Below are 24,013 nucleotides of genomic sequence, written 5' to 3' on the forward strand. Positions count from 1 at the left end.
TCAAAGTTAATTGAAAGATGCTTTTAGTTCATTTTAAAAGGTTTCACAATTTATGCCACAAAAATATGTTTCCTTGAAATAAAATAAATTTTCAAACCTTAAATATGAAAGATTATTGAGAGAAAAATAGCTTGACTTTACCTGCATATATTTAACTATGATTACTTCTCAAGATCAGTTTTTTTAAAAAGAAACAAATTAAGACATTTCCTACAGCTCTCTTAATTTTTAATTTTGTCGTGTGAAAAACAGTTATATTTTATATTAAATTAAATGTTGAATTCTGTTTGTTAGATGTAAGTAAGATTTATTGGAAAAGTTGAAGTCAACAAAAACAGGTGTACTGCACTTTTCACAATGAAATTGATGATACAGATTTTATTTTTCTCTAAAATATTTTTGAAAAAGTTAACATCAATGAATACTGTGAATGATTGGTGGGGCATTTCAGTAGAAGAAACAGAAGTAGCTGATATACCAATTGCTTGAGTTATGCTACATTTGTTCAAATACAGTTAGGTATTCTTGAAAGTATGAGAATGGACAGTATAAATAAAAATCACAAATATGACCATTGATAGTTCACTATATTTGCTGTTAGGAACAGTGCATTTACTTATTGAGACCTCCCATATTTCTATGCATGGCTTTTCAGCATTTAAGTGATCATTGTGCAGTCATTTGCAGTAAATTACAAACTTTGAATACCAAAATACTTAAAACAGGCAATTTTTTAAAACTTCAATCAGCAAAAGTTTTTTATTTTCCTGTGCTGTATTTTTTGCAGTTTGGTTTTGTGTTTTTTTATAAAATTTGTTTGGTTCATTAGTTGGAAAATTTATTGGAAATTTTTTTCACATCAACTAGCTAAATATACCAAGTGTTGATGTGGAAGAAAGTGGATTTACGACCATCGGCTAATGGAATATGCAACAAAATGTGGGGAGAATTGCATTGGGAAGCCATCTTATTTGCTTTATTTTATGTAAGGGTAAGGACTATGTCAGATGCAAACACAATCTCAACCTGTGTAACATAAAATGCATTTCACTTGTGTTCCAGCCAATGTCCTATTCAGAAGTAGATAGCAACAGATATGATTCTATTGATGCAGAAAAGGAAGAACAAAATATATGCTGGACAAAGGAAGGTGAAGAGACTGTGATAGATGAAGGTCCTGATATTAGTTCATTAGATTTGGACAGAACATTGACTCCTAATACACAACCACCTGGTGAAAATCCTCCAGAAATTCCTCCCAAACTTAGCAAAAGGCAGCATAATGGTGTGGTCAGGCATGATCATGACCATGATTCAACATTATTGAGACAGGGAGAAAGTGATGCCCCGGTTGTACCCCCAAGAGAAAAGAAACCTAGCAAACAGGACTCAGTTGTAAGTAGGAACTTGGGGACTATTGATACTACCATATTAACCATATATATTGGGACACGATAAAATAATATTTTTTTTTTCTTCCTGTCCTAGAACTTATGGTGGAACATTTTTCACCTAAGTCATATGTCCCAATGCATAAGAAATAGAATAAATTTGTACTGAATTTGTGCCCCCCCCCCACTGCATGTTGCACTGAAATAGATTTAAAAAATGCTTATTTGACATTTAAAAGAAAGAAACTAACCTTGTATTGTTATCATTTATTCTTTTTTTATTTATCATGAGCATAAAGCATAAAATATATCCACGAACTCCGTATATGTTGCATAGGCTTCCATACTGTAGTGTGTATTGATTATGTCCAATAATACACGACACATTCATTGAATTGTATCCAGGTCAACTATGTGACAGTATCTCGCAAATAAAAATTGTTATTTGACAACACATTCACTTGAGTGCAAGTAACGATCTTTTCACTAGCACGGGTTACAAAAGTATCATTAATGCAAGTTATTGCCATGTATACTATTTATCCGCAGCATTCAGTTCCCATTTGTATTAATTATAACTACAGATGCAAGCACATAGAACCCCAGGTGGTGGATAAACACAACTGGCAGCTTGTAGTAAGCTCATTCTTTGAACTTACTGACAGGACATCAAAGACAAAGGTTATTTTTAATAGACAGCAAGCTGAACTCAGAAGCCGACTTTGGATACTTTGAAGCTGTTTTTCTTTTTTTATAGGTATAATACAAAGGGTATTTTATTGCAAAGCATGCTGACCTCAGAAGCCGACTTGGGATTCTTTTATATGTGCCTTTTTTTTTTAAATTATAGAAAGATGACCAAAATATGGAAGCTAACTGTGGTTTATTTTTATCAGTTTTAACAGGAATTTTGAAAACAAATTTAAACAATGGTAACAAAATTTTAAGTGACACAATATAGTGCTTTATGCATGGACATCAATGATCTAGCAGTGTCCAGAAGATTTGGAGAAAATAAAATCATTTGATGAATTCATGAGGGTCAGAAGAGAAGCAGATGATTCAACTGACAATATGATCATCAACATAGATGAAATTCTAGTGTACTTTGATCTCATTCCCGGACAAACTGACGATAATATTGGGGTCAAAAGTGTGAGAATTAGAACAACTGGAGCAGATTTGAAAAATTTGACTTTAGTCCTTGCAGTTTCTGCTTCAGGTGATGTGTTGCCTTTAATGATAATTTTTCACAGTATGAGAAAGCTATAAAAAAAATATTGTGCACCAAAAGAATGGATTATATATGTGCAGGAGAATGGTTGTGTTGATGAGATAATGCTTCAGTGGATTAAACTGTTTTATCTCAAGTACAGTTTTATATTTTTTAAAATAAAATTTCAGTTGGAGTGCAGTTTCTGACATGTAATTTTTGAATGATTTAAAAGGTGTCCCACAACTTACAACTCGAAAAAATGATGTGTCCCAGATCATAGTGCACAAAAAAATTACTTTCAAAATTAATTTATGGTGTTCCAACAAATACGGTGTCCCAACATATACAGTAAATACTTTATTCTGTTTGTACCTCTTTCTCTCTTTTATGATTCACTCTATAATTACCACTATCAGTGTTAATGGTATGTCCAGTGACCATTCAATTTTAAATATCATCCTTGCAATAGATTTAAAATAATATCAAGATTAAACACAACGGACAAGAGTTTTGGAAAATATTTGTTAAGAATCTGCTCATTGCTTTATTCATGGATATGAAAGGAAAATTTCCTAATACAATGGAAAAATATTCGATACAAAGAAACAATGCCTAAGATGCTGCTTTCAGTTCTTTTCATTATTGATCAACATACACAAGACAAATTCAATGTGGCAACAAAATGTCACCAACCACCAAACCTGTTCAAAAACTTGATGTAATTTACTTAAATTGGATGACTGTGATTTAAGGCTTTACCATTGATCACATGGGGGGTTCTTTCAAATTATGAGTGTGGCAGAAGCATATATTGTCTTTTTTTCCATCCACCCACACACCTTCATTTGTCTGTCCAGTGAAGCTTTGTGTTTAGTCAGTTTTCAGGCACTATATTGGGCATGCAGGTCAGTTTTCAGGCACTATGTTGGGCATACAGGTCAGTTTTCAGGAAATATGTTGGGCATACAGGTCTGTTTTCAGGCACTATGGTGGGCATGCAGGTCAGTTTTCAAGCATTGGTGAGCATTCAGATTCCATGAATACATTTTATTTATCTTTATGTAGAATGTAAGTGATGCATAAATCAAATTTTGCTGAAGTGTTAACAGATGCCAATTCTTTCGTAGAGAACTCTTGGAAATCGGTTGGTTAACATTGATCTATCTCAGTCATATATGAAACTTGGCTCAAATATGGCAGTATCTGAATGTAATATTATCATGTATAGTCATCAAGGCTTACATGATCTTACATTGCTATCATCATGTATAGTCATCAAGGCTTACATGATCTTACATTGCTATCATCATGTATAGTCATCAAGGCTTACATGATCTTACATTGCTATCATCATGTATAGTCATCAAGGCTTATGTCATCTTACATTGCTATCATCATGTATAGTCATCAAGGCTTACATGATCTTACACTGCTATCATCATGTATAGTCATCAAGGCTTATGTCATCTTACATTGCTATCATCATGTATAGTCATCAAGGCTTATATGATCTTACATTGCTATCATCATGTATAGTCATCAAGGCTTATATGATCTTACTTTGCTATCATCATGTATAGTCATCAAGGCTTATGTCGTCTTACATTGCTATCATCATGTATAGTCATCAAGGCTCACATGATCTTACATTGCTATCATCATGTATAGTCATCAAGGCTTACATGATTATACATTGCTATCATCATGTATAGTCATCAAGGCTTACATCATCTTACATTGCCATCAGTCTATCAGCATTAGCTTGTACTGAAGGATAAACATTTTTGCTCATTACTCGTTATCTTTGCCAGTGTGTCAAAATGTATATATGAGCATTAATTTTCCATTGCTTCAGCATTTATACTTTAGTCAGATATGTTTAAATGCACTGTTCAAAATCTGTTGGACCTTTTTATGATTCATGATCTCTTTATAAACAATTAGGTGTGTATTATTTTTTTGTCTTGCCTTCAAAATAGCAATAGGTGAGATTTAGGTATAGCTTTTCAAGAGGCAAATTCATCAACATTTGAGAAGATTTTGTATTGAAATGGGTCAGTTTATTAGTCATCAGCCAATTAGGATAATGCAGGGTTCCTGGAAAAGTTTGTAAATTACAGAAAAGCATTTCAGGAGCCTTGAAAAGTTTTGAAATTTTCATAAGTCATTCACAGTTTGGAAAAGTCATGGAATTTGGTTATATTGCATTATCCAGTCACATTTTTGTTTGCCAACGCAAACGTTTGAACCTTTCTAACTTGACAATGAATTTTTTAGAGTAGGATTCCCTGAAACTTCATAGACTACATCGAGGGATCTTACTGCCATTTAAAATCATTGTACTCATGGCACTCAAAAGAGAATGACTTATCCGATCGGATGAAGTATGCCCAAAGCCAGCTGTAAAATGTTTTTGTGTTAAATTTATGTGTTAGCTAAGTATTAGAGGTCATAAATGTACATAGTAGGTACTCTTGAAATTGGTAAAAAGGTCTTGGAAAGGTCATGGAACTATATTTTTTAAACACTCCCGGAACCCTAGATATGGACAGGACAAGTTCCTTGTCTTCTATGGACAGGACAAGTTCCTTGTCTTCTAAATGAATCTGTACAGTCAATGTTTTACTATATTTATGCATACATTTCTACATAAATGATACCTCTTTATTTTGTTTCAGAGTTCACATAGACCAAGTTTCAATGGACTTCCCCCAACACCTAAAGTCCATGTAAGTTAAATATTCCTAAAATTGAAATGAGCTTTTTTAACATTAAATGTTAGTTTTTATCAGATCCACTATAGTGGAAAAGCAAGGCAAAACTATCTTTTCACTACTGTCAGTGGGGTCAGCAGTTTTGTCTCTTTACCTGTGGCATTGTGGACAACACTTTTTTTTTCCATTGACTTATTAATAAGCCTATGCTCAGCAAAACCCTTTAGTGTTCAGTTAATTTGTCGAGATGTCCATCTGTCTGCCATCACTGTTGCAAGCCATTGGTGACAGTACACTAATCTTATCACACATGGCAGATTGTGCCGAGATCTCCTCATTTCTAATGAATATACATGAACCTGTAAATAAATTTTGCCGTTGTGATCAAATGCAGCATTTCTCATTGTTTTAATGTGCCAATCATAGTTTCTCTTCAAACACAGACTCATTGATTTTTAAAATGTACACTTCATTGACATGTAGGAGATTGATACATTGTCTTGTTTTGGTGTTTTTTTATGGATACTCATGAAATAGAAAATATCTCAGCATTTGGTAGGCACAATTGATAAAAGAGTGCAGCAGATTGTTGCCCATAACTTGTGAATATATCTGCAGATTGGTTCCTACAAGGTAACTTTACAGGGAATTTTAATCCTATTTTTTTATGCCACTTTATAGTGACGAGACCCCGAAAGAGGTCAGTTTCCATCCTTCTAGGCCATCATTTGCAAGAGTTATGGCCCCTGATTACAAATACAAACTGTGTTTGTTTCCAATTTACCAAGGATTGTTGGATTTTAACAACAAAGATGAAGTGGTATTGTACCAATCATGTATAAGATGCACATACCTGACTCATGCATACCTCCTAAAGGGTGAACCTTGATCAGAGTGCATACCATGCCTGTGTCCACTGATAGTGCAGTACATTCTTGTTGAGCATATCGTACATGTAAACTCAATTATGGGACCTCTACAATGAATGTACAATGAACTTAAGAAAATCTTGTGTTTTTTTAGGAAAGAAAGTTTATATAACAGATTTTTTACCAGATATTTTAAGGATTTTATAGGTTTTACTTTTATCTTTAATTTTATTTATATTTTACAGACATGTTACCTATTGCTATATTTTAATTTATCGTCTGGTACTTCATAATTATGGGATTTTGTGGAAAGGGTCTTTTTTCCTTAAGGTTTTTCAATACTGTGTATTTAACTTTTATTTGGATGTTCTTCATAACTGCATTTTTTTTAAAGGGTTATATTCTTGTGCAATTATTTATATTGGCATTTTTCAACCTTTACTTTTAATTAGCACCATATAGCCATTATTGTGCTGATGTGCTGTTAACCCAAACACAAAGATACATTCATTTTCATCTGATATGGTGAATGCATGCACATGGACTGTGCCCAGTCCTATTTAGTTCTAGTATGTAGACATCCATCAATATGGTAACTTGGCAATATGACTAGTGATCTTGTTAATCATGGGAACAACTGGGTAGTACATAATGGTTTTGACAAGTCAAATTATGGCCTATTAAGGTGTAATGGGCATGGAAACTGTATTGGTAGCCTACAAGTTGTGAAGCTATAGCAGGACCTGTATCACTTATTGACCTTGTGCATTCAGTTTCTTGAGTTCCATGACATTGTGTTCATTAATTATCATATATACTCACTTATAAGACAAGTCAAATTGCACATTGCAGAGACCCTGATATACCATCGTATAATGCGATAACAGATATAGGTCTGTGCAGTTTGTTTTGGATTAATTAGCAGAACAAACAACACAGACCCTGATCTGCAGGTGCATTACACTAAAGCAGATCAGAATCTTTGTTGTTTGCAGTTTGACTTGGCTTGTGATTACATATGGTATGCTGACTGATAGTCTGCCCTCCTGGCTTAGGGTTTGTCACCATTACTGCACATAGGATTGGCATGCAGCTTTATACTGAAGAGGCTATGAATGAGTTGGATTTCTAGCATTCTAAGCAGTCTGTGTGTCTTCATAACTTTGTTTTCTGCCAGTGAGTGATTTTAAGCCTGAACATGATGTTGAATATTAGTCTGATGTACTTAAGAGATTGACAAAAATAGATGGCATGCCAGTTGACCCCCTTCCACCTGCCAAACCACAACAAGATGTCTTGGATGCACCCCCACTCCAAGCACTGGCATCTTATTGACTGCATCATCATGAGAAGTAGAGACAGGAAAGATGTTCAAGTGATGAATACCAAGAATGCTGGAATGACCACAGTATCCAGATTCAGTCTAGTAGGCATCACAAGGCAAACAAATGTCCAAAAAGCTTTATGTCTCCAGATTGATACTGGAGAATGTGAAACAGGTATTTGTCAGAGAACTGTGCAGCTAGCTTGATACAATCGATATAAATTTGAGGAATTTCGAGGAAAACTGGTCATCCTTCAGAGCCCCTTTTTGCTCAGCTACAACCAAAACCCTCATTCCTACAGCATGTAAGCATCAAGATTGATTTGATAAGAATGATGCTTCCATGCAGAGGCTTTTGAATGAGGAACTTCAATTACAGACGGCCCATAACCTTTAAATGTATTTTTTGTTCACTCTTTCTTTAAACGTTACCTGATTCATTTAATTTGTGGCATTTCATGGACAGAGGCTGAAAAGTGCTTTTAGACAGATTTTTTTCTTCTTTGACCAAAATGATAGAACACAGTTGAGGTGATGTAAAAATTTCTCCCTCTCTTAAACAGGTAAATAAAGTTTTATTTTCTTATTCAGATGGGTGCATGTTTTTCCAAAGTGTTCAATGGCTGCCCACTGCATATAAATTGTACAGCAAGCTGGGTAAATCCAGATACTAGAGGTACAGTATTTGCATACCTGTCAATCAAAACTAAATCTGAAAAATTCAGGTATTGAATAATTTCAGTATTTGTTTTAATTGGCATGCAGGATTGGTCTGTATAATTGCCTTTTTGGAAAATTCCAACAATAAAATTAGTGTTCATGCTAATTATTTTCATAAAAAATGCCCTTTCCTATTAATTTTGTTAAGATGGTAGTACTTGATTATTAAATGTACTCATAAATATACCATTTTCATTTCTGAATTTGCTGCTGCTTTAGTATTAGTATTAGTATTCTTCCATCATTGACAAGTTTCTGCTCAAACTAATTAAGTCAAAAGAAATCTTTAAGAAATCTATATTCCACAATACTGTTTCAAAAAATTGTTAATTGGTGACAAGCTGACTTACTACCTCAGAATTTTCTAATACCAGGAATTTTCACAAGGCCAGTAGATGAGCCTTCACACCTCATACATCTTGTGTTTTGTGACTAGATTATTTAAACAATTGGGGAAAACATATTAACCACAGAAAAACTTAGTTGGTGACATCCAGTTGATTGACTGACAACAAAACAGTAAACTAGACTTTGTCACCTTTTAATTATTCTTTGTTGTGAGCATCTTTATAGATTGTCCAGAAGAGAGTAAGTCTGTAAACAGAGCCTTGTGACCTATGTATTTTTCTTTGTTAAGCCTTTTTTTGCAGTTTAATGAATAAACAAATCAAAAAGAAGTTGACATGATGATATTTAAGAACTCCTATGACTAATATTCAGTTGTTGAGATCTAACTGACATGCTTGGCAAATAAAGGGATTTAGGTATTCTAATTGGTTATGTATGTCCCATATCCTTGAAGTGGCCTGTTTTCCTTGGGAGGATGAATTTTAGCAAATCTTTCTCACACAGACTTTGGAGAGAATGTATTGCCAGTGGATGTGAAAACTTTGAATATTTACCAGGAGTTTAAAGCAAAAAGAAAAGAATATTTCCTCTTTGCCAAGAACATAACTTTATCAAGCAAATTAATTATTATGAAACCAGTTAACAATAGTATTAGTAACAAATTAAAATATCTGAAATTTTTGTTTCAACAATAGTAATTTACCAAATCATTATCAGATTTTTTCAACTGTATTTATTATTTGATATCTTGAATGCTTCTTTGTTTTTCTGTCCTGTAATAAGTGCATAATATGACTATATATTTGTATACTTCTCTTTTCAGATCAATTTATTCTTATTGGTGCAAATGAAGGAGTTTATACATTGAATTTAAATGAAATCCATGAATCCTCTTTAGAACTGGTAAGTCCAGGGTCTCAAAAAATATTGCCTGATATGATGTTTGTTGATCTGATTGTTTGTCTGTTCCCTATTTCATTTCCACACACAACTTTTGATATCCACAATCAAAGAAAAAGTCAAAAGTCATGGTCACAATCAGTGGTTTCCACACAGTAACTTGACTTATATACCAGATGCCTTGAACAAACTTTATAAAATGGCTTGCATTTGAAACAACAAAGAGACCTATTGATTTTGGGAACTAAAGGTCAAAGATAAATGTTTCAGTATCTTTCAGAAGGTAAATGGTTTCAGCTCAATACTTTGAGTTCTTTCTCACTTAGATTGGCCATTCTTTACAGATTGCTTGCATTGGTGACAAGACACATTCATTTTTGCCTCAGAATGACTAAGGTTCAACAGTATTGCTGGCTGCATTTGCAACAAGGCATAAACCTTTTGATTTTTTAGCTAAAAAGTTGATGGACAAGATTAGAGACTCCAAGAATGAAAGTCACTTCCACAGAATAACTCAAATCCTTTGCCACAAGCCAATCCCAACCATTGTGGATGGCTTGTCTTTGAGACCAGAAAGACACTTTCATTTTGGGATCATTTGATCAAAGGCCAGGTTCACCAAGAGTGAAAGAAGAAAAATGGTTTCTTCAAAGTATCTTGAGTTCAGTCTTTTACCTTGATCAGATTTTATGGCCGGCTTGCAGTTTTGACAGGAAAGACACCTATTGATTTTGGATTTAAAAGATAAAGTATCTGACCAATGAAAGAGAGCATCTTTAGTTTACCTCCAGATGCCAAACAGATTAAATGAAAAAGATACTAAGCCATTGAGTTATTTAATGCTGGGTAATTTCATTAACATTTCTCAATGTAGTATTTAATAGCTTTAAGTCTGTAGATAGAAGTTTATCCAAAGATTTTGTTCTTTCACAGAAATTTAACGTGCTTCACTTGGTACTGCAGATGCCAATGATGTGTTTACTTTAGTTTTAATGAACATGTGAGATTTACTTTGAAATGTTGATTTACAATAAAACGGCATGGGTACTTGAAATACCAGTTACCAGTAACTTATTACTACATTTCAAGATGATAAAAAATAAAACTCATGTAAACTTGATTTGTCCTTGGGATTATTTTAAGCAGCATGAAAGTTTTGTGCTACTTCAGCGTTGTGTTTCATTAATTTGAATGATAACTTCAGTGTTGTATTTCATTAATTGAATTATACTTATTCATTTCAGCTTCATGCACGAAGGTGTGTGTGGTTATATGTGATAAAGGATGTGCTGATGTCAATATCAGGTGAGTTTTACAGTTGTCCCTCACTATAAGGCACATTGGTTTATAAAATGTATTAGGTGTGTTCTCCACTTGTCTCTCACTATTAGGCATCTCAGTCAATAAAATGTATTAGGTGTGTTCTCCACTTGTACTTCTGTATTAGGCATCTCAGTGTATAAAATATATTAGGTGTGTTATTCACCTGTCTCTCACTATTACGTATCTCAGCATATAAAATGTATTAGGTGTGTTCTCCACTTGTACTTCTCTATTAGGCATCTCAGTGTATAAAATGTATTAGGTGTGTTATTCACCTGTCTCTCACTATTACGTATCTCAGCATATAAAATGTATTAGGAGTGTTCTCCACTTGTCCTTCTCTATTAGGCATCTCAGTGTATAAAATGGATTAGGTGTGTTCTCCACTTGTCCTTCTCTATTAGGCATCTCAGTGTATAAAATGTATTAGGTGTGTTTTCCACTTGTCCTTCTCTGTTAGGCATCTCAGTGTATAAAATGTATTTTGTTTTCCACTTGTCCTTCTCGATTAGGCATCTCAGTGTATAAAATGTATTAGGTGTGTTTTCCGCTTGTCCTTCTCTGTTAGGCATCGCAGTGTATAAAATGTATTAGGTGTGTTATTCACCTGTCTCTCACTATTACGTATCTCAGCATATAAAATGTATTAGGAGTGTTCTCCACTTGTCCTTCTCTATTAGGCATCTCAGTGTATAAAATGTATTAGGTGTGTTCTCCACTTGTCCTTCTCTGTTAGGCATCTCAGTGTATAAAATGTATTGTGTTTTCCACTTGTCCTTCTCTATTAGGCATCTCAGTGTATAAAATGTATTAGGTTCGTTTTCCGCTTGTCCTTCTCTGTTAGGCATCGCAGTGTATAAAATGTATTAGGTGTGTTCTCCACTTGTCCTCTGTTAGGCATCTCAATGTATAAAATGTATTAGGTGTGTTCTCCACTTGTCCTTCTCTGTTAGGCATATCAGTGTATAAAATGTATTAGGTGTGTTCTCCACTTGTCCTTCTCTATTAGGCATCTCAGTGTATAAAATGTATTAGGTGTGTTCTCCACTTGTCCTTCTCTATTAGGCATCTCAGTGTATAAAATGTATTAGGTGTGTTCTCTACTTGTCCTTCTCTATTAGGCAACTCAATGTATAAAATGAATTAGATGTGTTCTCCACTTGTCCTTCGCTATTAGGCATTTCAATGTATAAAATGAATTAGGTGTGTTCTCCACTTGTCCTTCTCTATTAGACATCTCAGTGTATAAAATATCTGTTATCAGGAGAGTTTTAAAGTTGTTCCACACTAGAAGGCACATCAGGATAGAAAATATATTAGGTCCCATGTCCACTTGTCCTTCTCTATTAGGCATCTCAGTGTATAAAATATATTAGGTTTCTTGTCCACTTGTCCCACACTATTAAGCATTTCATTGTGTAAAATGTCTGTATTCAGGTGAGTTTACTGCTGTTTCTGGGGCCTCGGGTGGCACAGTGATCAAAGGAGCATGCATTTAAAGATCACTGACATCTCACCTCTGTTTGCATGAGTTCTAGTCTTGGGCCCTACAGTTTTTGATATGTGAGAAAGAATGCCAGTAGCTTCCCATGTATTGATGGTTCTTCTTGTTTTTTTTTCCCCATTCTTCCTCCACCAAATATACTGGTTGCGATGTATAGCTTATATGCTGAAAAATGGCACCAAACCTGCAACAACAACAACTACAACAACAGCAACAGTGTCTCACTATGGTGTCTCAGTATATAAAATGTATCAGGTGATTTTTACTCTGTAAAAGTATAAACTATGAATTTATTTTTATTGGTATCAATTGCTGTGTTTTGCATAAAACTACATTTTCAGCAGTAGTCAGACTAGTCACTAGTAACCACTCACAGGTAAGGCATAACTGGCCATTGCACACAAGGGATTGCTGTACACAGGTTCACTTTTTTAATTGTTTTTTATATATATACAAATACCATAAATCTAATATCATTATCATTGTTATTATTACATTATCAAGATAGTTTTATGTGCACTATACCACAAATCATAAATCCCATGCAAAATGTACATGTTCCACAAATCATAAATCCCATGCAAAATGTACATGTTCCACAAATCATAAATCCCATGCAAAATGTACATGTTCCACAAAATCATAAATCCCATGCAAATTGTACATGTTCCACACAAGATTACTGTATCGTGCTCACTTTAATCCATCCAGGATATTAAATCATCACTGACCTAAAATATAAACATATTTCTTCGTGCTTTAAAAACAATATCTGGGTTATTCAGTTGCTCAACTCACCATGATCAAAAGACAGCCGGTTTATCTGAGAAGCATGTGATGAATAGCAAATCAAAAGAAGCTGGATATGGCTTTTTTTTTTTAAACCCATGTATCGTATTTTAACCTGCCTTTGCAGACAGGTTTTGAATATTGAATCACCCCTGACCCTAATGAAAGAGGATGTAACTTGTATCTCTTCTCGAAGACAAACCTTTTTCTTCAGAGGTATTTAACATAGTTGACACCTTTAAGTTACACTTTCAGCATACTGGAATACAGTGAATAAAGTGAGATATAACAGGTTTTGCACATAGATTCATGTGATATTCCTTTATCTGAAAAATGCCTTCATCATAAAGCAAATGACTTGATGGTCACTGCTGTGATTACAAGCCATTGACCATTTAAGGCAGGGAGAAACCATTGGTTGGGTAGGAACCACCTGACCATAGAAGGCAGGTGAACATTATATACAGGACATTTATATTGGAAAATTGCTTGGGGGGGAGGTTTAGAATGAACATTGTGAACTGGTGCTGGCTGAGTAAGGGTATCCATTAGGACAGGATTGACTGTTCTTAAATTCTTGGATAAGGGGAGAGCTGTTCTTCTTTCCAATGAAGGGTCATTATTTTCTTATTGTTTAAATTCATGACTAGCAGCAAACACAGAATCCACAAAAATTGATACCCCATACAAAAAATAGTGGTTTCTTTATTATTATTATTATTATTATTATTATTATTATAATGATTATTATAATGATAATAAAGATTTTATTTAATAATGTCACTCATTTACATAATAGAACTAATCCACCTTGAGCCCTTTGAAGATCTATATACAGATGTATAAAGAGTGCAATCAGTCACTACCCATGTCACATATAGATAGATGCTCAGATGTGTGTATATATTTACAGTCATATAGACACATTCATGTACATACATAGAAATTTTCATCCCCCAGGCTAGTTAACTACACGTAAATTGTATGCACACTGACTATCAGTATTCACTACAAGTCAAAGTTAAACTTGTGCATGACACATACCAGGATATAATAATGATATTGAGTACCGGTATTAAACCAGCAACACAATAATCTTGCAATATAAATTTCTTTCAGCAGTAAAGTACAATATTGATGTAAATTTTCATAAAAGTTGCAGTGGAATTATATTATTTTTATATATTAATATTTTAACACGTAAAACAGTTTCCAATTGTCATTGGACTATAAAATTCTATACCTATAGTTTTGGTAATCTGCTTCAGTAACATTTATATTTTGTTTCCCTGGGAAGTTGCAACATGAGTAATCAGAAGTTTATGTGAATCTTTATCTCTTGGAAGATTTACTTCTCTTTGTTGACAAATAAGCAACTTGCTGACATTGATGACTATTTGACATTGATCTCAAGCAGCTTGTGTTTCAAGCATGGTTAAATACAACCTTGTGAACAAATGTTAAAAGCATGATCAGCCATATGGACTCATTTTGCTTTTAAGAATGAATAAAATGAGATGGAAGATTGATGAGGCAATGGCTGTGTACTATGTGAGACTCTGTTATGTTTTCTGGTGGAAAAATAAATCTAACCTACCATATGAATATGCACCTTCCTGGGAATTTGGTTATTACAAGAAGACAGACAATAGATCTTTGATGTCTGCTGATGGGAGTTCTAATGTGAACAAATTTCCAATCTTACTAAAGCTAAAGTGTCACTGCTAATACAGAGAACCTTACCAGGGCTCAGAGGTGTAAAATACCCCTCCCATTCTTCACATGCGTTACTGACAAGTAAACCACAAATGTCCAGACAAGAAAGACTTTACATTGTAACTTGTTTTATTTCTGTGTTAGATTGCAACCATTGCCTGAATTGGGTGATAACAGAAACATACTGCATTTATTTGTTTTATTTCAAATGACTAAAATTGTGAGGACTGTCCAAAACATTCAAAGCAAGTAACAACAAATACATTCATATTTTACAATATTTTGTATTGTATCAGCTTTTAATGATTTTTGTTTGCAGTTTGCATTCACTTTATTTCAGTGAATTAATCTGTAATTCTTAAGACATTATGAGGTAAGACATTATTATAAGACATTATTAAGTAAGACATTATTAGGTAAGACATTATTATAAGACATTAAGTAAGACATTATAAGAGATTATCAGGTAAGACATTATTAGGTAAGACATTATTAGGGTAAGACTATTTGGTAAGACATCATTAGGGTAAGACATTATTAGGTAAGACATCATTAGGCAAGACTATTATAAGACATTATTAGGTAAGACATTATGAGACATTATTAAGTAAGACATTATTATGATACATTATTTGGTAAGACATTATAAGACATAATTAGGTAAGACATTATTAGGTAAGAGACCGCTCTGGTGACCTAGTGGTTAGAGCGTCTGCCTCGGATGCGGGAGGTCATGGGTTTGATCACTGGCCGAGTCATACCAGAGAGACTTACAAAAATGGTACTAACAGGTGCCTCGCTTGGCATTCAACATTAAGAGGTTAGTGTTAGGACTGGTCAGTCTGGTGTCAGGATAATGTGACTGGGTGGGACATCATGCTACATGTCTGCGGCATGATGCCTCAGTGCTAGATATCACTATAAACTGCCACATTGCAGACATCGTAGCGATATGACTGAAAAATTGTTAAAGCTACGTCAAAAATCAAAATCACATCACATCACATATCAGGTAAGACATTATTAGGTGAAACATTATTAGGTAAGACATTATTATAAGACATTATTAGGTAAGACATTGAATAGAAAGACATTCTTATAAGACAATAGGTAAGACATTATTATAAGACATTAGGTAAGACATTGCATAGAAAGACATTCTTATAAGACAATAGGTAAGACATTATTATAAGACATTATTAGGTAAGACATTGCATAGAAAGACATTCTTATAAGACAATAGGTAAGACATTATTAAAAGACATTATTAGGTAAGACATTCTTATAAGATGTTATTATAAGACATCATTAGGTAAAACATTAGGTCAAACATTATTCGGTAAAACATTATTAGGTAAGACATTATTAAGTAAGACAGAGATGTCATTCATTTAATACACATTTGGTGAATAGTTGATCTGCTTGAAGATTCTTTGATTTCATTTGGGATGATATTCCATATAATGACCCCAAACTATGGTAAATTCTTTCAGTAATTCTTTGTTTGTTTTTGAAATTAAAAAGCTTTTTTGGCTGTCATTGATATTTGGCTTGTGGTGTTGCTGGTTCTTTTCATTTAAAACTGCTGCAAAATTGACAGAATCTTTATACATTTTTGGCTATTTGAGGGTAAACTATTTCCTGTCAAAGTAGGATATTTTAAACCGAAATATATTCCTAATATTAACATTTGATATATTTTCCCATGTTATACAGTCAAATCTGTCTTGACTACCGCTTCTGCCAACAAAAGTGGTTTCTCATAACAGGTTTGTACAAGATTACAAGTTTTCAAGGTCATAATGCAGCAGGTTTAAGAAGGGAAATGTCAACAATCACAGATGATGAAGAGTGATCTGAGACTGCTTCCTTTGTATCGGGCATTTACATGATTCAGCACTACAATAGTATCATGTATTTTAATCTGGGTTATGGTCCACAGTATATGATGCTACCAGCATGACTTGTAGAGTTCAGCACTACAGTAGCATCATGTATTTTAATCCGGGTTATGGTCCACAGTATATGATGCTACCAGCATGACTTGTAGAGTTCAGAACAGCAGTAGCATCATGTCTTTTAATCCAGGTTATGGTTCACAGTATATGATGCTACCAGCATGACTTGTAGAGTTCAGCACTACAGTAGCATCATGTATTTTAATCCGGGTTATGGTCCACAGTATATGATGCTACCAGCATGACTTGTAGAGTTCAGAAAAGCAGTACCCAGACTAGTGTTAAGAAAGAATTATATAAAGCTCAGTAGTGTTTATATCTGTTTTTGTGATGACATGATTCTTGGTTGCTTGTTGCATTCTACATATATATATTCATGCATGATGATTGTGATCATAAATGACAAGTGGTCGCTCATAGCAGAGGTTGCTCAAGACAGGTTTTATCGTATAATAATAGTCAAAATGAGACTGACTTAGGTTTTGGAAAATGTTCTAAAGTACTGTTTTGAAGTGAAATATTTTTGTTTTCTTAATAGCCAAAGATAATATTTTGTTTTCTTTGTAAAGAGTCTTGTTTGACCAGACCAAAGTAAATCATTGTCAGCAAGAATACCATGAATTTTTTCCTTGGATACCACTTTCACTTGTTTTGGTTTTTTCTTATTTTAGGAAAGATTCGGGTCATTTGACTGTAATGTTACTCATTTTGCTCTGTTGTTATCAATTACATTTACATCAGTGCCAATATCCTTACACCACACATGTTTGATGCTATTTACATCAGTGCCAATATCCTTACACCACACCTGTTTGATGCTATTTACATCAGTGCCAATATCCTTACCCCACACATGTTTAATGCTATTTACGTCAGTGCCAATATCCTTACACCACACCTGTTTGATGCTATTTGCATCAGTGCCAATATCCTTACACCACACCTGTTTAATACTATTTACATCAGTGCCAATATCCTTACACCACACCTGTTTGATGCTATTTACATCATTGCCAATATCCTTACACCACACCTGTTTAATGCTATTTACATCAGTGCCAGTATCCTTACACCACTCCTGTTTAATGCTATTTTGAAGAATAGTTTCTAGTAGTTTCGCATTGGTGTTCATCAGAGAAAGTTTTATATTGGTGACACTGTATTTCCAATCTTATGGGGAATATAATTCATGAAATAACAAAGTGGTGCCAGTATGGATCTGTGTTGCACACCAGGTTATTCTTTTATTTTAGATACATGTACATTTAAAGTCAGTTTTTTTAAATCTGTCATTCAAACATGAAGCAGCTCATTTTGTTAGCTTCCTTTACATTGATAGATTTTAATTTTTCCAGAAGTTCATTAAGATTAAACTCAACCATAATGCTCCCAACTAACATTGCTTCAACTAAAGCCAGTAGCTGTATATCAACATTGTTGTTGTTGTTGTTGTTGTTGTGGGGTTTAACGCCATTTTTCAGCACATGATAGGCTGTGCATGGCGGCCAGTATTAATGGTGGAGGAAGAACCCAGGAAAACCCCAGGAAGAACCACCGACCCACGGGACACTACTGACAAACTTTCTCACATAGCCACATTGGCCGAATCCTAGACTCGAACCCACGCAGACAGAGGTGAGATGGCAGTGATCCGTAACAGAGATCGCTTTAAACCACTCGGCCACTCGGGGCCACGTGTCAACATTGATTGTGGTTATTGAAACAAGTCATAAATGAAATGTGCACATGCGTTTCAATTAATTTTGAAAGAGCTGGAAAAGTAGGAATTAGTCAAAACTTGGTTGTCATATTTTGCATCTACCTTGTGGAGTTTGGTTATGTTGCAGTTTTCCATAAATGGGGAAATTTACCAGTTTTAAGACTGTGATTTCATATGAATGCAGTTGTCTCTTCTGTAGAAGGTGCAGCTGTTTTAAAATACGGCACCTATCATAGCATGTCCTGCTAATTTACTAATGTCATTATTTTGCAAATAGTTTTTAACAAAATTTATTTCAAGAATTTTCAAATCTTTCAGTTCAAAAGCCATTGAGCCTTGAGTTATCTGATACAGTTTTATGTTCTGTAAACGCTTAGAGGCCAGGTTAAACGAATGTTATCTTTGATAACCTGTAAATGCTTAGAGGCCAGGTTAAAAGAATGTTATCTTTGATAACCTTTCAACACAAATAGAGGCCAGGTTAAAAGAATGTTATCTTTGATAACCTTTCAACACAAATAGAGGCCAGGTTAAAAGAATGTTATCTTTGGTAACCGTTCAACACAAATAGAGGCCAGGTTAAAAGAATGTTATCTTTGGTAACCTTTCAACACAGATAGAGACCAGGTTAAAAGAATGTTATCTTTGATAACCTTTCAACACAAAATCCTTAGAGGCCAGTTTAAAAGAATGCTATCTTTGATAACCTTTCAACACAAATAGAGCCCAGGTTAAAAGAATGCTATCTTTGATAACCTTTCAACACAAATAGAGGCCAGGTTAAAAGAATGTTATGTTTGATAACCTTTCAACACAAAATCCTTAGAGGCCAGTTTAAAAGAATGCTATCTTTGATAACCTTTCAACACAAAATCTAGAGGCCAGGTTAAAAGAATGTTGTCTTTGATAACCTTTTAACACAAATAGAGGCCAGGTTAAAAGAATGCTATCTTTGATAACCTTTCAACACAAATAGAGCCCAGGTTAAAAGAATGTTATCTTTGGTAACCTTTCAACACAAAATCTAGAGGTCAGTTTAAAAGAATGTTATCTTTGGTAACCTTTCAACACAGATAGAGGCCAGGTTAAAAGAATGTTATCTTTGGTAACCTTTCAACACAGATAGAGGCCAGGTTAAAAGAATGTTATCTTTGATAACCTTTCAATACAAATAGAGGCCAGGTTAAAAGAATGTTATCTTTGATAACCTTTCAATACAAAATACTTTGAGGTGAGAATGATCAGATACAGTTTTAGGCTCTATAAGATTAGATGCCAGGTGCACAAAAATGTCGTTAACAATATTTTCAGTTTATAATGGGTCATTGGTGCATACACAATCAATGTTTAGAAATGGAATATCAGTCTTGTTCCTGGATTTTCCAACTTCTGATTAATTCTCCAAATAGTTTTATTCTTATTTTTGTAAATAACTTTTTTATAATGTGTCTTTCTGTTCTAATCATTCTTATAACTTTATGTCTTAAGAGTGTTTCTTCTTCACTCTCCTTTATTTCTTCATATTGTTTATTCTTTGTTACTTGAAACTTTTCAGTTTGTCTCTTCTTTAATAGCATTCAGTATTGATGGAGTTATCAGGCTTGGTTGATGATCATGTTTCATTCTACACATTTTTAATGGTTCATGTTGATCGACTGCATTAAAAAAATAATTATCCACATAATATATTACTGTCTACATCATTAATAATGTTTGTAGTGGATGCTAGAGACTGTTAAAAGATTCTCTTATGTATATCTATATTTTTGTAACTCTTGGTACATGATTGTGTCTATATTATGTGTAGATTTTTTTCATAACTTTAAACTGAAATGGTCATCTATAGTCAAGAAAATAGTAAGATAATTTTTGTACATGGGTTTAACATTCTATTTTAAAAGTGTAGATTGCATAGGATCTTTAAGTAGTTGTTGACAATGTTGTTTATGACCATTAATAATAATCTTAATAATAAGACCTGTGTACTAGCTTGGGGTTATTTCCCATTTGAAGGTTTAAAGCAGGTGTTTTCTTACAAGAATAAAGTTGTTTCCCATTGGATGGGTTAGATGACACGAATTGGTATTTTCAGATATTAGATTGAGTAGTAAGATCTGTCACATGGGGCATATTGTGATATTTAAATCAAGGTGTATATAAAGATAGAACTGAGCAGTCAGATTCATTCCTATTTTTGGATTCATTCATATTTTGAATTCTTATATCATATGTTGAAATCAGTCTGCAGATGTGTTTAATGTTGTATTTAGATAATTTGAGAGCAGATATTTGTTAGGATTATTCATTGGAATTGCAGAGTGCTCATTGGATTAGAACATTATCCTGAGACTATTGTGAATTATTCAAGGGGGTTCTGGACAATGCTATTGTGATACATACATTTGAGGATCTGAAATTCATTTGGAACACTCGATTCTTTTGGACTTGAATTGAACTTCTTAGAATTACTTTGGATTTATTTCATAATACTGTAAGTTCCTCTTACAGTTTCATTTTATAACTTTGATAATGAAATTATTTGTCAATTTTTGGCAGCACTCCAGTTTTTGTATTTTGCATAGGGTTAGATTTTTGAAGAAAATGACTCTCCCTGGTTTTCCTGGCTGTTTAAAAAAAAAAACACACTGTGTCTCTTAGGTATTGTTCAAAGAACTTTAATTCCCTTTATTTTTGTGCATGATTGATGTGTTTATCTGGGTTATAGAGTCTACAGCTTCGCCTTGCTTCAGAATTGTACCTTTGAAAAAACTGCTTGTTCCTCTTGGTCATTTTTACTTCTGGACTTGAGAGGTAATTGTAATTAAAAAAAAGAGCTGATAACTTTATTTTACATTCTATATATTTGGTAATTCATTCATTGCACTTTCTAAAGCTGGTATTGTCTAGTCTGGAAAAATTTCTTTTCCTATTTCAGTAACTGCTAAAGATAGTCTGCTTTAGACTAACTCGGGATCATTTGTTGGGCAGAAGGGAGCAGTCATTTTAGCTAGCTGTGTGCTTGGATCATGTTTCCCCAAGTACAATATCCAAAGAAATTCTAGTCACAGTACATGGAAGTAACACGGAGTTATACCAACAGTTTCTCCATAGTGCATGTTGCAAATCCTAAACAGCTTGACCTTACACCCACCAGACTCTAAGAAGTTCATAGTACCTGTAGAGTGCCCCCTTTACAAAACCTGTTAGTTTTGCTTCTTTCTGTTACTTAATTTATCACCATAGAGTCATAACACTTCATAGAGGCAAACTTTAACCACATTTTATGTTGTTGTTTTTTTTTTTCAGGGAAAACTCCTCAACTGTATAGGCATGATCTGGCAATGCTGCACAGTAAACAATCAAATCGTTTCTCATTGCCAATGAACAAAATTCCAGAGAAGCTAGTTCCAAGGTAAGATGATGGCTTTCTCAGTTGCACTTAATTAACAAAGAATACATTATCAGCTTTTATAAATTAGCTGTTCATATATTTTGTCATTTTCAAGAAATGCTCCCTATAAATGCATACATTACACTTTTAAAAGCTTTGACAACACCTTCAGAGCAGATTAATGTAGTGTGATATATGGATATTATTCATTGCTCTAGCATCTGAGTGGCTGGGCTTGTCAGCACTTAGCAAATCTTTTTCTGATCATAATTTTATCAAGCTTGGTAAATAGGCTATCAACAAAATGTAAAATGTGTTTTGTTATGAGCAATATCCATGCATGCTAATAAGATAAGATAAGAAGTCTTTATTTCAGACTACAAAGATGATCTAAGATATAATTGTCTGAACTTGAGATAGTGAATTTCGTAATTGATTTAATCAGACTTGGTACATGGGCTAATATGACTATAATGTTGGGTGATCTGATTTGATGACATCATTGTTGTAAACATAGGAAGTTAACACCATGCTGTTGGATTGTTTCATGCTTCAGAGCCTTCCAGCTGATCATCAGTATTCACCATAGTCTTCTCCTTATCTAATGATTGATTTTTCTTCTTAGATCCACATTTTTTAAAAAGTGGGCTAGTCCCTTTTCATAACCTCTTGAATCAATTTGTGTGCCACATGTGAATGTTGTTGTTGTTAAAATAGTTACTAATGGAATTTGTTGAATGTATCACATCACTGCTTTTTGAGTACTCCTAAAAAAAATGGAATTATGAACAACTTCAGTGACTGAATTAAGAGGTGGCACTTCTTAATTCTAACCTGAATATTTGAACTTTGTTTAAACCTAACATCTTGAATATTTCAAACAATATTTTGTTTTAACAAATTATTCCTTCCTTCCAGACTTTACTTACATTGGAAGGATGTTGCAATTTATGATAAAGAAAATGAACTGCAGTACATCTGTATATCAATTCCTAGCAAAATCATGCTTTAAAAATACAAAAACAGATAAAGTAAAATTGTCTGAGACAATCGTATTCATTTCTTCCTATCCTCTTCCCTCCCCCTCCCCCCACATGGTTAGATCAAATAAATATTTTATATTCAAATATGTTATGGCTCTCTTCCATCAATGTCCATTGCGGAGGGGGTAGAATACTCGTAAATCCTGTTATGGCTCTCTTCCATTATTGTCCATTGGGGAGGGGAGAGAATACTCATAAATCCTGTTATGGCTTTCTTTCATCAATGTCCATTGGGGACAGGAGAGAATACTCATAAATCCTGTTATGGCTCTCTTCCATCAATGTCCATTGGGGAGGGGAGAGAATACTCATAAATCCTGTTATGGCTCTCTTTCATCAATGTCCATTGGGGACAGGAGAGAATACTCATAAATCCTGTTATGGCTCTCTTCCATCAATGTCCATTGGGGAGGAGAGAGAATACTCATAAATCCTGTTATGGCTCTCTTCCATCAGTGTCCATTGGGGACGGGAGAGAATACTCATAAATCCTGTTATGGCTCTCTTCCATCAGTGTCCATTGGGGACAGGAGAGAATACTCATAAATCCTGAAATGAAACTGCTTGATACCTAAAGATAGGATCAAAATATGTTGAAGAAAGTTTAAGTGATTGAGTTCATCTTTCTTCATGTTGGTAAAATATTGATTTTAGAACTAATTGATTAGTATAAGATACATTGCATTGATATATCCTCACTGTTAAGTGATTAGTGTAAAATACAGTTCATTGGAGTAACCTCATTGTCTAGTGATAAGTGTAAAATATAGTTCATTGGAGTAACCTCATTGTCTAGTGATAAGTGTAAAATATAGTTCATTGGAGTAACCTCATTGTCAAGTGATAAGTGTAAAATATAGTTCATTGGAGTAACCTCATTGTCAAGTGATAAGTGTAAAATATAGTTCATTGGAGTAACCTCATTGTCTAGTGATAAGTGTAAAATATAGTTAATTGGAGTAACCTCATTGTCTAGTGATAAGTGTAAAATATAGTTCACTGGAGTAACCTCATTGTCTAGTGATAAGTGTAAAATATAGTTCATTGGAGTAACCTCATTGTCTAGTGATAAGTGTAAAATATAGTT

The 24,013-nt window shown here is 33.9% G+C and overlaps 1 protein-coding gene across 8 annotated transcripts in view; it reads left to right on the plus strand.

The window, feature by feature from the left end:
- LOC149808515 (mitogen-activated protein kinase kinase kinase kinase 5-like) overlaps positions 1 to 24,013 on the plus strand; it is a 213,566-nt gene that overhangs the window by 87,474 nt on the left and 102,079 nt on the right. For all 8 annotated transcript variants that reach the window (XM_089978310.1, XM_089978325.1, XM_089978335.1 and 5 more), the window contains 6 exons: positions 1,063 to 1,395; positions 5,286 to 5,336; positions 8,106 to 8,190; positions 9,406 to 9,485; positions 10,727 to 10,787; positions 21,799 to 21,904. In XM_089978310.1, coding sequence (XP_089834436.1) covers positions 1,063 to 1,395; positions 5,286 to 5,336; positions 8,106 to 8,190; positions 9,406 to 9,485; positions 10,727 to 10,787; positions 21,799 to 21,904 — 716 coding nt within the window. The remainder of the gene's footprint in view (positions 1 to 1,062; positions 1,396 to 5,285; positions 5,337 to 8,105; positions 8,191 to 9,405; positions 9,486 to 10,726; positions 10,788 to 21,798; positions 21,905 to 24,013) is intronic.

The sequence above is a fragment of the Sinohyriopsis cumingii genome, chromosome 1 (genome assembly GCF_028554795.1).
Source record: "Sinohyriopsis cumingii isolate HCF-2022 chromosome 1, ASM2855479v2, whole genome shotgun sequence".
Lineage (NCBI taxonomy): Eukaryota > Metazoa > Mollusca > Bivalvia > Unionida > Unionidae > Sinohyriopsis > Sinohyriopsis cumingii.